This window comes from Mus pahari, chromosome 17 (assembly GCF_900095145.1).
Source record: "Mus pahari chromosome 17, PAHARI_EIJ_v1.1, whole genome shotgun sequence".
Lineage (NCBI taxonomy): Eukaryota > Metazoa > Chordata > Mammalia > Rodentia > Muridae > Mus > Mus pahari.
The window spans coordinates 14,215,915-14,229,979 of NC_034606.1; the positions used below are offsets into that span (position 1 = coordinate 14,215,915).

Sequence of the window (14,065 nt, forward strand, 5' to 3'; positions counted from 1 at the left end):
TTTAGAAACCACTCATACTTATCTCCATATGGCATTATATTTAAGCTAAAAGGATTAAATTCAGTTAATATTAGTCTGTCAAAATAAAATTTACATTGATTAGGAATTTGTTAAGTAACTATTATTTCAATCAATAATCTTTTTACTCTTGTGAAACATATTCAAACTACCGTCAAATATCACTACGGTGACTGGTATGTATACATGTCAAAAAATAAAATGCCCAATTTTTCTCTTTCTTATTCTTCTGGCCACATGGCTTCCTCCAATGGGAGAAGAACAGAGAAAATTAATAGCTTTAAAGGGGAACTCAGAGAACCATACATTTTATGTACAATCATTCATTGGAGTCTGTCAGCAATTATGGTACCATTTTTTTTTTTTTTCCATTTGCAATCCATTAAATTCTAGCAAGCAGAGGATGCTCTTGGACAGAGAAGCAATGCCCATGAAGTCCCCACCCCCACACAAGAGGATGATATTCTTTCTAAAAGGTCACTCTCCTCAATACTAAAAGAACTCAAACATGTTTAAATTGATCAGTATGTTGGGATGAGGAAATACTTCACACAGTACTGAAACTGACATCGCTAATGCTAGCAATATAGTCAGCATTAGCCCAATGATAAAGTGGAAGGTTAATTACTTCCTGTCTCATGACCATGTTCTTGATTAAGATGAGAGTCTTAGACAAGATTTAGAGGTAGGAAAGGAGAATGTATAGGTATTACCTGGTTTCAAGAAATTGGACTGGAAACATCAACTTATTTTATGTATCAGTAGCAGAGGTAAGTTGTTATCTAATGGTATCTACTGATAAAAATCCATGTCCTTCTGATAGAGTAGTGAGTCATCTAGACCCAGACATTCAAGATGGCTCCAACAAATCCTTTGTCATAGAGCACAATGTTGTCAATCAAAATTTTGGAAGTTTATGAACTTTCAGCCACTCTCACAACTCTTTACTGCTCATTAAATTTCCCTTGCCTACCTATGCATGGATAGAGCTTAATATGGGACAAATCCAGCTGGGCCTTGGGGTGAACAACTTTTTAAGCCATCTAAGTGACTTCTAAGACCCACAGTCAATCAGGCGGATGTTAAGACAGCATAGGACACGGCATATTCTCAGTGCTAATATACAAACGATTTTCAGGTTAACAAGAGAGTCTGAAGTGTTCTTTGTTGTCAATTTATAGTCGTCGTTCTAGAAATTAACTTAATTAAAGCAAAACATTTCCACTCTGAAAAATATGTTAATAAATTATAAACCTGATATATGTTTTATAAATAATTCTGTTACTGTTGCAATAGTTATATTTTTGAATTTATGTATATATTGTTTAGCAGATTTTACTTTCTGCTCCAGTAATTTCTCATCTTATGTCATCCCAATAAGAAGGCACTGGCAAGGTTACTGGATGTTTTTATTTTTAAAAATTAAAAAAACAATCCTGTTTTCATTTTTGTATTGTTGTTCACCTGTATACTTGACTGTTGTTTCAGATTAAATAAAATAACTTCAGTTTTATCACAAAGATACCACCTAAAATTTCAGAGTAAAGCAGTTTGTGAGCAGTAGATATTTTCATGAAAATTGTTCAAATAACATGTAATGAAAGTCAGGCATTTCTAGAAATAAAGAGGGCGCACTGAGATGAATCTTACTTACCAAACTCCTTGGGAACTGCTATAGAATAAACACAATTGTGGTCCACACTGTAATTTTTGGGGTAGTTTGGTGATAGCACTGTGCCTTCTGAACCTGTTGAACGACTTCCACAGGGTGCTGTTGAAGAAAAATTATAAAATAAAATATTTACAAAAACCATTCAAAAAATTCAAAATACAAACATCTTCCCGATCTACACAAAATCAGTTCTTAAATTTTAAACTTATAATTTATTTTCCATGTTTATACAAGTCTCTTTAGGGTTAAGTATTTAAAAAACATAAAGTGTGTATAAAATTTTATAAGCTTTGGAATTTATTGTCATCTAAAACAAAGCAATATAACTATCTTATAACAGTTATTTCTAAAAGTAATAATGATGACCTCTCACTTATAAACATATAAACTTAATAATATTATAAAGATGATATATATATATATATATATATATATATATATACACACATATACACACATAGGAGAGCTGTCAGGCATTGTAATGTTACTTAGATTCTACTGTAATTATGCTGATGTCAAGTTAATTATTTCTATACTTGGACATGAATGATTTTACAAATACATTTTCTCATTCTAAGCCACCAGTTCTGAAGTTCTGGGTTGTACATCAGATATCCTACATATCTAGTCTTTACATTACAATTTATACAGTAGCAAAATTACAGTTATGAAGTAGCAATGAAAGAATTTTATGATTGGGGGTCACTGGAACATGAGGAACTATAGAAGAGGGTCATAGCATTAGGAAGGTTCAGAACCTTCCTTGTCTTTTCTCTCCAGTCTTTATCTGCCTTGAAGTCAAACCAGTTCACCGTGCATTAACATTGATTCATTTGCTACTTTAGACATACCCCTCCTAATGAAGCTGAAAGCATCTAATAAATTAATAGAAAGTGTTCTTGTCATTTAGAAGACATAAGACGCACTAAGATTCATGGAGAGAATATAACTTGTGATCTCCTACACAGAGAAGATACTGTTAAAAATTCCTATATTCATGATATACTTTAAGCAGAGAAACAACTTAGAAAATAATGAACAAGGAGGAACAAAAAGCAACTAGAATGAGGACTTAGGTTGCACCAAAAGCTCTTGAAAAAAGAAGCTATACAGTATGTAGGAAGCTGACTGAAAAGGAAGGTTCACAAAAACAAAACAAAACAAAACAATGGCTTCAAGCTGCTAAATGTTACATGGCAATTAGTAAATGAAGGACATTTTATAGTCTGTTTTGTGAAGAAGTAATTTTCTTCCCCATACCTATGGATGCCTCATAGAAAGAGTTTTCCAAATCACATATACTCAGAGACCTTGCCTCGTGGGCCTTTTCTCAGTGACGTTCCTAAGTCTTTGATAGGAACTTTTCCCTTTCCTCTAGCTGGGAGCCCTCCTGCTTGCTTGTCTACTCACTGGCCGGCAGATTCACTGGATTTCCTTTAAGGAGTGCCTTCTCAAGAAAAGGATATGGGAAGGACTGAAGGAGTCTAAGGGGATTGCAACCCCATAGGAAGCAAAACAATATCAACTCACCAGACTCCTCAGAGCTCCCAGGGACAAAATCACTAACCAGAGAGTATACATGAGTTGGTCCGTGGCTCCCACTGTATATGTAGCAGATGTCTTATCTGGCATTAATGGGAGGGAAGGCACTTGGTCCTGTGGAGGCTTGTGCCCAGTGAAGGGGAAAGCTAGAGGACTAGATGGGAAAACACTCTCTTAGAGGCAAAGGGGAGGGGATATGAGGTGGCAAGTCTGCAGAGGGGAGACCAGGAAGGGGAACATTTGAAATGTATCTAAATAAAATAATTAATAAAAGAAATTAATTCAATAAGAACCCTACAAATTCACCAAGACCACTACAAAATATACCTTTAGTCAATTTTTTACTTTATACATTGGGATCATTTGAACACAAAATCCCAACCATTTTCATTTGGAACATTCCACTATTTTTGTATATGTAACCTACTTATACTTGCAAGGCTACTGCTGCTGCTGCTGCTGCTACTACTACTACTACTACTACTACTATTACTATCTTCTTCTGCCTCCTCCTCCCTCTCTCCCTTCCTCCCTCCTTCTCTCTGTCTCTCATTAGAATCTCTCTCTCCTCTCTCTCTCTCTCTCTCTCTCTCTCTCTCTCTCTCTCTCTCATTAGAATCTCTCATCCACAAAGTATCAGTGTGAAAGGGGGGGGGGGAGGTACGGAGAACTACATATTCCACTCCTATAGTTGCTTGATGACCTAACTACACCCCTGCCTCTTTCTGATTTGATTTCATTTACTGATTCATCTATCATAAAAGTCTCCTCCACAACAGTTTGTACCAACTTTTGTGTTCTTTATGTAGAGCCTTCTCCTAGAGCTCTCTACGAGTTTATCTCTGGCTTTTTCAGCAAGTACTGCATACCCATAATTCTCAAAGTTACAAGATACACATTCTAAAAATAGCTACCCCTTCCATTGTTGCTTACTTCTTTAGTTATAATTAAATTCCTAATACTTTTTCCTAATACTTTTTATAAAAATAAATTCATTTCATTTAAAAAATAGATAAAAAAGAAAAGGATATGGGTTTATGAGAAAATTTATTTTTCTTGTTCTTTTATTATTGAAGCTTAATAGCCTGATGCTTTGGTTTGGCTTTACTTATCTATTTTTTAAAGATTTTTAAAAACAAGTTTTTTGGAAGACAAGAATGCTTTGGGAAATGTGAACAGCTGTTTTCTAGCTCAAGAGATTTCAGAGGTACACAGAAACTGAGGAGGAAACTTTCTTGTGTTATATTTTTTCAAGAATATGGTTTTCTTTTGCCTATCCTAAGAATTTGAAAAAAATCTAAATCTAAGGAAAATTAACTAACTTGTTTGAAAGAGAAATTTCACGAAAGAAAAGTGTTCAGTCTAGTTCTGTGATGGAAGTTCTAATTAAAGCAATCTGAAGCATCCTATACCATACTTGTACAACAGCAAAAAAAATGCCTACAGAAGATGCATCAGTCTAAGGGGGTCAGGTTACATCTCTAGGTTGCAAGAGAAGTTAGTACTGTTGACCAAGTGGTCCTAGATTTGTTGAAATTGCTTTAGAGAATAAGTGAAACCAGGCTGTGTGTAGCAGGGTTGGATCCTGCAGGAAAGCCAATGAGGCCATTCTGTGAAGGTATAAAAGGAAGTTTAAAGGGGATTCTAAAAGTCTGGAGACTCCAGGACCATGCTGTGGTTGTCAGGGATGCTATAGAATTGGGGTAAAGTTAATCTAAGAAAGTGGCCACGGATGTTATAGGAGGCAAGCTAGAGGAGTGGGGCTGACTATACCCACTGGCATCCAGCAAATTTCATAACAGTTCTGGTTCTGGATACGATGCCTTATTATTCAACGTTTTCTGTGCTCAAGTTTTCTCTATTTATTCATTATTATCCCCTGATTCTATTCTTCTACTCTGGAATGGGAGTAATTTGTCACACTGAATATTGCAATTATATAACTACCTTTTAATTTTATAGAGGCTTTTCATTAAAAAATTGTGTTTAGTTTCAGATGAGATAAACTTCAGAATTGTAAATTATTAAAATTTCTAAAAATTGCATAGACTCTTGATGTTGCATATTATTTTTGCATTATAAAATGACTAGGAAACTTTGGTGGGATGAGTAAAAGATTATGATTACAAGTGATGCTTTTTGAGTATGAATTTGTCAAGTGGTAGATTTTGATTGTTAATCTCTGCTATCAACTTGATAATGATTAGATTATTGAAGTGGGAAGACATACTCACTGTAGACACCACCATTCCCTGTGCTTGAATCCTGAACTATAAAGGAGCAACTGAGCTAAGCACACATATTCATCTCTCTTTGTTTCCTGACTGAGCAGGCAATGTGTCCTGTTGTCTCAATCTCCTGTCATTTACTTCTAATCTACTATGATGGATTCTACCTTGATTTATGAGCCACACACACACACACAAATTGTTTCTTTCTAAACTTTGTTTTTGCATGGTATTTCATCACAACAGGAATAGAAACTAAGTACAAGGTTTAGGTTTTATGCTTGGAGTTTGTTAAATAATGCTTGATTTGTTTTATTATTAAAATGTGGTAGTATATTTATCTCAAGAACTGTGGCAGTTTGAAAAGGCCATACTTTGGTTAATTTCCACTCAAACTTTTAAAAAACATAGTAATATTTTCAAAACAACAATTTTGTATTGACCATGGTTGTGATATCTTATTCATCTATTTTTAAATATTCAATAAAAGCAGAATAAATAGTTGAAATTAACAAACCCAGAATGTTCAAAAACAATAAAATGATATGATGATAAAATCCAAGAGTCCTTGTTCTCATCAACTCTTATCCTTGAAATGAGAGTATTCAGTATATTCCTCTTTCAGCACTGATAACCTTATTGAGCTTCTAATGCTACTATTGCAAGAGTGTTTCAAGAATGAATTGTGCTTTCTTTCTGATTTTAAAATTATACTTTGAATATACATGATAGGAAGTTTTATTTTTTTACTTGGGAAGTATGAATGAAAATGATGCTCTTTAATTCAGGCTTAGCAATGTGACTAAATCATGAGTGCATCCTATATTTTCTGTGCCTGTCAACTTTGATTTGTTTCATGTGTGGTATTCTGCATCATGCACATTACAGACTTTGATGGAAATTTTTACTTATAAACATGAAGGATTTTTGCATGAATACATGGAGATGGATGGCTATTTGATGTCCTGTAAACCAGAAGTTCTCGACCTGTGCATCTGTGACTCTTTGGCCGACAAAGATCTTTTCACAGTGGGCGCGTTAGATCATTTGAAAATAAGATATTTATTTTACTATTCATAACAGTTCTAAAGCTACATTATGAATTGGCAACAGAATAATTTTATGGTTGAGGGTCACCAAAACATGATGAACTGTTTTTCAATGATCACAGAGTTAGTAAGGTTGAGAACCAGTGTGGTAAGCATTCCTGGTAATGTGTTCTTCGTTTTTTTTAGTCAACATGACCAAATTTATAGCCAATGAAGCCTAGCATTATTCTGCTTGGCAATAATTGAGAAGTATGTGATAATATGAATAAGAGAGAGTTATAGTATAAGGTAGAAACCTATATTTGTTTTGTGCTTATCCAATATAAATAGACTACGCTGAGTCTCCTGATGTTGGCCTGTAGCATCACTATGTATTCTTATTTCGATTTCATCACAGTAGTGCTGAAATCACTGGCCTTTTTCTTAAAAGAGACTACATTTACCGTAAGACTTCAAACAGGAGGATTCATTGGCTCATCATTTGAAATTTGATTATAAATGTTATAAAGTTGTAAAATTATATTTTGATGGGATGTTATTAGGCCCACTGAATCAACTAAACAGGGCTCACATGGAGTCACAGACACTAAAGTGGCATGCATGCGACCTGTATGGGACTTCATTGAGTCTTCCTTTCATAGGCTATGGCTGTTATCTTGGCGTTCTGCTGAGACTCCTAACAGTGGGGGCAGCTGTGTCTCTGACTCTGTTGCCTGTTCTTGGAACTCTTTTCCTGCTAATTGTTTGCTTTGTTCAGCTTCAGTATGAGGGTTTTTGCCTTGTCTTATTGTATCTTATTTTGTGCTGTTTGGCTGTTATCTCTTGCAGGCTGCTCTTTCCTGAAGAGTAAATAAAGGAGTTGTGGACCTGTGGTAGAGGGTAGGTTAGGGGCAGCAGGGAGGAGTGGAGGGAAGGGAAACTGCTGGGGCAGAATGGTATGTGATAAGAATCTATTTTCACTTTTAAAAAAGCTGGAATTCTCTGATTAAATATACAAATGAGACAAAGACACAAGATGGTATATATATATATATATATATATATATATATATATATATATATATATATATATCTGATACTACAGTTTAGGTAATTCAGAGGATGTTTTAAAAGACTCTTCAATGGTAGAAAAACTACTTTTCAAGTTATATCTTATAGGACCATAATTCTCTAGAGTAGACTTTGCAAAATAACACTGATGTTGCTGAAATGTGCCTTCCTGGCAATTGTCCTAATGTTTACATAGCTAATTATAATTAATCACTACTTTGCAGTACTGGAAAATTATATTTTGTGTGTACATACAGAGCCAAATTATTTTCGGGATTGAAAACGTTAACATTCTCTTGCTAAAACAGGTCATTATTCTTATTCCCTTCCCCTGACCCAAGGTCAAGTTAAACACTGACTTGCTGTTTATACGCTAGGGTCATTTATCTGTTTCTCTCTATCTGTTATACTTTATCTGTTACAATTCAGACTCTCAGCAGTTTCTACATGGCTATTCCAGCCACAATTGTTCTTACTCCTGCTATTGATTTTTCTGACATGCAAGTCTTATCATGATTCTCCTATTTCTTTAGGAACAGTATAATGTAAAAAAAAAAAGTTTATATGTTATATTAGATAGCTAAGTAAACTTCAATTAGCAATGCCAGATTGCTGTGAAATGATGTCCAAAGCACACAATTCTCTTTAGGAGAAACTATGCTAGGAATATCACCTAAATCCAGTTCAAAATACAAATAGATCTTCTACTTATCAACCATATGTTGGTTTTACTCCCTCTGGTTGGAGCTCCATTTTGGCTGTTTATTTGGTTATTGGACATCACCACAGCTTTGTATAAAGGGTTAAACTCTATGAAAAATGAATAGCTCTAAGATTCGAGATTAATCAATAGAATAATGTTTAAATATGAGAAATGTGTAGATTCTGGATTCCACGGAGGGAATAGCAAATCCATGCCAATGGAAAGTAATTAAGACAACTAATATTGTATCCACATGCGACAACCTGCAATGAGTGTGCATAAAGTCACACAGTTTAAATTCTTGTTTTAATTACATTTTTAAAAAAAAATTCTTTTCATACAATGTACTCTAATCATGTTTTCCCCTCCCTAGCTCTTCCCAGATACTCCCAACCTTCCATCTACCTATCCAACTCCATTCTCTCTCTCTCTCTCTCTCTTTCTCTCTCTTTCTCTCACTAATAATCAAACAACTATATATTCTCAGTTTTCTGAGGAACTGCTACAAGGTTTAACTCCCATGAGCTTGGAGAAATATTCTCCTTGTTCCACATCATCACCAGCATGAGCTGTCACTTTTACTTTTGATCTAAGCCATTCTGACAAGTGTAAGATTGAATCTCAAAGTCCTTTTGATTTGCATTTTCTTGATGACTAGGATTGTTGAACATTTCTTTAACTATTTCCCAGTCATTTGAGAGACTTCTTTGAGAATTCTCACTCACAGTGGCTTTATTCATAATAGCCAGAAACTAGAAACAACCTAGATGTCCCTCAACCAAGAATAGATATAGAAAATGTGGCATATTTACACAATGGAAAATTAATTAGCTGTTAAAAAATTAACACCATGAAATTTGTAAGTAAATTGATGGAACTAGAAAATATTATCCTGGGTGAGGTAACCCAGACCCAGAAAAAGATGCATGGTATATACTCACTATAAGTAGGTTTTAGCTGTTAAGTAAACGATAATCATGCTACAATCCACATACCCAGTAAGGGTAAGAAAAAAGAAGAGTTGGGGGAGGGCACATGAAACTCCCTGAAAAGGAGAAATTGAATAGACTCTGTGGATAGACTGGAGGTGGGTGGTGACTGGAACAGGAAAGATCAGGTTGGGGCTGCGGAGAAAGAGATAACTGGGAGAGAGGCCTGGAATTTGGGGGGGGGGTCATTTCTGGGGATATTTGGAAACCTAATGTAATGAAAACTCCATGGAATATACAAGTGTGACCTAGTAAACTCCCTTAGCAATGGGGCACATGGCCATTTTCTGTGACCAGGCAAAGGCTTACAGTGGTGGGGTTAGGACATTAACCTAGTCGCAGAACCTTTGACCGGCAATTTGTTCTGCTTTCAAAATGTACTAGGTCAATGGTAAGCACAGAATTTGTGGAAGTGGCTAACCAACTTAATGTGAATGCCACCAGTGAAATGCCACCCATTCTTGACACTGCCTGCATGGACAGGAAGTAATAGGGTGGATAGCCCAGGCAGCTAGGATAGAACTAAACGCACTGGCAAAAAAGTCAATAAAATAACCCATTATATTCTTTTATATTCATAGACCAGAGTCTAGGATAATTGTCTTCAGAGAGGATTTATCCAACAACTGATGGGATGATAGGAGCAGAGGTAGAGACCCACAGCCAATCATTAGGTAGAGCTTGGGGAAACCAGCCAAAGAAGGGGAGGGGAGTTGTAGGATCCAGAGAGGTTGAGGACCACAAAAACACAGCCCACAGAATCAAATAAGCAGGCTTATAGGGGCTCACAGAGACTGAAGTAGTAACCAGGGAGACTATAGGGGACTCAGTTAGGTTCCCTGCATGTATGATATGATTGTGCAGCTTGGTGTTTCTATGGGAGTGGGGGGGGTTATCTTTCACACTTTTGTTGGCTCATGGATTCTTTCCTCCTACTGAGTTACCTCATACAGCCTTGATAAAAGAGTTTGTGCCTACACTTATTGTAATTTGTTATACCCCGTTCAGTTGATATCCCTGGAAGGCCTGCTCTTTTCTGAAGAGAAATGGAGGAGAAGTGGAGATCTGGGGAGAGAGAAGGGGGCAGGAGTGGCTAAGAGGGAGGAGGGAATGGAAACTGCAGGTAAGCTGTAAGATATTAGAGAATAAATAGATAAACAGATAAATAAATAAATAAAATAAAATGTTTAAAGAATGAAGTAAAATTCTCAGACATAGACAAACAAAAACAAAAAGCCAAATCTAATTAAACAAGCACAATCACAGAAAATAATCTCTCTCTCCGTCTCTCTCCTCTCTCTCTCTCTCTCCGTCTCTCTCCTCTCTCTCTCTCTCTCTCTCTCTCTCTCTCTCTCTCTCTCTCTCTCTCTCTCTCTTTCTCTCTCTGTCACAAACACACCTCCCACACCCCCACACACACATGCACACATACAAAGCAGATGTATACATCCATACAAACCACAACATTAGAAACCAAATACATCAAATAAAATGCACTGTAGATCAAACTGCCATGTACTGATGATAGTTTTATTATATATGCAATGCTAAAGCTGACAAAGAAGACAAGAATACATCTATAGGGATTTTTTTTTGTTGTTTTTTTGTTTTTGCCATAAAGTAGGCTTTCTATTTATGGTTTGATCCAGGACATGAGTATGTGTATAGAAGAAGAACAAGTGTCCCTTTGCCAGAAAGTGAAATAGAACAGCAAACCAGTGGCACGGAGAGAGATAGCTTTGGCGCATTCAGGTATATTAGAGGCTTCCTAAGACACGCGACATAGCCTCAAGCTACTTGAAATTTTCTATCTCTTTACTTTTGTAATGTATAATTTATTATCAAATATACTGTATAATGAAAATTATGATATATAAATTATTCTCAGAAACCAAGTTAGGTAGTTTGAAAAGCAATGTCTTCTTACAGGTCACAGAAGAGCAATACAGTGTATTAAATCAATAATTTACCGGCTGTGACCTGTGGTCCTTCAGTTTGAAAGAACTGCTGTACCTTACAAAACTGCTGGTCTACTTCTCATAAATTACTTATGCCCTGATATAGCCTGATTGAATGTCACAATGCATAAATTCTCTTCTGGAACACATTTGAAAGAGCCCCATGGTGCATTGTTTTAAAACGTAAAAACCTTTGGAGATCCTTAAACTCTCTGCTGTGAATTTTAACACAGACAGCTATCATTTCCAGTATTGACCTTAAAATTAAAGTTGGTGCTTTTCTTTCTCATGTTTGTTCAGAACTTTGATCTTTGTGGAAATATCTCTGTGTCCAGCTGTCCCTTTTATGGCTCTGTTCATGTCTTCTGTATACACGTAAATTTTCCATATTGCTTCCTTGCCTCAAAGGAAAAGCCTCCAATGGTGATTTTTTTTTCTCTTTAAATTTATGATGGTGATAAATACTACTCTAAATGATAATCATATTTAAATTGCATTTCATTTAACATTTATTGGCTGCTATCTTTTGGTATATATTTATCTCTTTATTAATAAAACAGTAAATAATATTGCTATGAGATTTCCTTTGCTGTCTTTGTTTACTTCAGAACAGAAACTAACATCATCTTCTGTACTAACTTTGTTTTATAAGTTCATATTATTTTGAAGCTATTTTCAAATATTTATTTTACTTTTGATTATGATTATATGTGTTGGGGTGAGGGGAAGTGCTTGGGTAAATGCAGGTGCCTACAGAGTCCAGACGACAGTGATTCCCTGGAGCTGAAGTTATAAAAAGTTCTGAGCAGCTATGTGTTCCAGAAATCAAGCAAAGGTTGTATGCCAAAAAAAAGTAGGGTATTTCTACTACTGAGCCACCACTCTAGACCTTCATGTTACCTATAATCGTAAAAGTTTTCTTTACAACATGGTAATTACTTGCCATGTAAGGTACTTTAATTACTCAACATGTAAACTCAATAGATTGTAAGTTCTACCTCTGTCACCTCTTGAATTGTTTGGGCTCATTCATTTGATATTGTTGACCAGGAAGGTCGACCCAAAATGACTCTGTGAGCTATGGCTTCCATCAGTGTATACTTCCAGAGAAAGTGTCATTCAATTGCAAATACTAGGAGTTAGCTGGCATCCTTGGATAGATCTTTTCTCTTGACATAGAAATTTAGTAGCAGTCCTGGGGACACAGATGTTTAATGTGTAAATGGAATATCATTGTTTTTGACTCTCCGTTTTAGACACTGAGATATATACACATGCTATAAAAGTCATCTGCTTAAAGTGCAAAGTTGAATGAGCTTTATCTTGTTGACAAGTTGGGTAACTAATGTGACTATCTAGTTCCTAGACATTCTCCTCATTGCTATAAGAATTTCAGCATGCAAAAGTAGCCACCATTTCCTGCAATCACACCTCTGTGACAGTCACAAACCTGTGATTCTGTGATAAAGCATACATGACAATGACAACCACTTAAAATGACTGCTAGTGAATTATTTATGCTTTGTGAAGCAAAATCCTGCTTGCAGTTTGGTTGGAATAGGATTTTTTTGAACATTTTAAGTGGTGCTAATCTGTTACTTTTTTAAATTACATAAAACATAAATACCTTATTATAAAATGATTTTATAGAGAAAACTTTGCAATATTTCGTACTAAAGCTTCAAGTCAGTGTTGTTGTCTTTGAAAGTATGTCTTAAATTAAATGGTATATAAAGCCCCTATTGTTGTGCAGCACTCCATTGCATAATTTTAGGAGAAAGATTATCATCCATAGTCATATATGTCATTGTTTATGTGACCTATTAATATCTATGTCTATTTTTTGATTGTTGGAGGTATTAGTTAATGTTTCTGTGCTTTTAATATTATACCTTTAGAACTAAGTATGGTGCCTTGATACACAGTGTACTTTTGCTAGAGATGTTATATTAAGAAAGCAAATGAGGGCTGGAGGGATGGGTTAGTGAGTAAGATCACTCACTGACTGTTCTTTTAGAGGTCCTGAGTTCAATTCCCAGAAACCACATGGTGGCTTACAACAATCTGTAGTGGGATCTGATGCCCTCTTCTGGTGTATCTGAAGACAGCTACAGTGTACTCATATAAATAAAGTAAACAAGTAATTATTTTTAAAGAAAGCATTGAAATATGCAGTCTTAATATTTTCCCATTGAATAAATACATGGGATTTAAAATTATTTATTTAAAATTCAAGCCTCTTAGGGTAACATAGAGTTAAATAATACTTCATTCAAACTTCATCCTTTTGGAAATAAAAATAAAATATTTAGTCTTAAAGTTGAGCTTCACTTTTTACCAACCATGCTTGGAAGAGAGAGAACTATGAACTGAAATGGCAAAAGGAAGCATATGTTCAATCACACCTAAATACAGGTCTAAAGAATGAGGAACTGGGCTGGAGAGATGGCTCAGTGGTTAAGAGCTCCGACTGTTCTTTTGAAGGTCATGAGTTCAAATTCCAGCAGCCACATGATGGCTCACAGCCATCCATAATGAGATCTGATGCTCTCTTGTGGTGTGTCTGAAGACAGCGTCAGTGTACTTACATATAATAAGTAAATACATCTTTAAAAAAAAAAGAATGAGGAACTGCCTCCTTTTATATGCAAATTTCTGGAAGACATAATGAGTTTTCCTAGGCTTTTAAAAAGGATCCATTAGACCTCAACAATTCCAAGAAGTTACAAGGCATAGACATGAATGCAGTAGAGAAAGAACTTCCTTAACTGCTTTACATCTTCCTGGAGAGAGAAAGAGAGAGAGAGAGAGAGAGAGAGAGAGAGAGAGAGAGAGAGAGAGAGAGAGAGAGAGAGA

The 14,065-nt window shown here is 35.5% G+C and overlaps 1 protein-coding gene across 5 annotated transcripts in view; it reads right to left on the reverse strand.

Moving 5' to 3' along the window:
- Positions 1–14,065, reverse strand: part of Csmd3 (CUB and Sushi multiple domains 3) — a 1,165,720-nt gene that overhangs the window by 243,423 nt on the left and 908,232 nt on the right. For all 5 annotated transcript variants that reach the window (XM_021216672.2, XM_029547950.1, XM_029547951.1 and 2 more), the window contains one exon: positions 1,673–1,789. In XM_021216672.2, the coding sequence (XP_021072331.1) occupies positions 1,673–1,789 (117 nt within the window). The remainder of the gene's footprint in view (positions 1–1,672; positions 1,790–14,065) is intronic.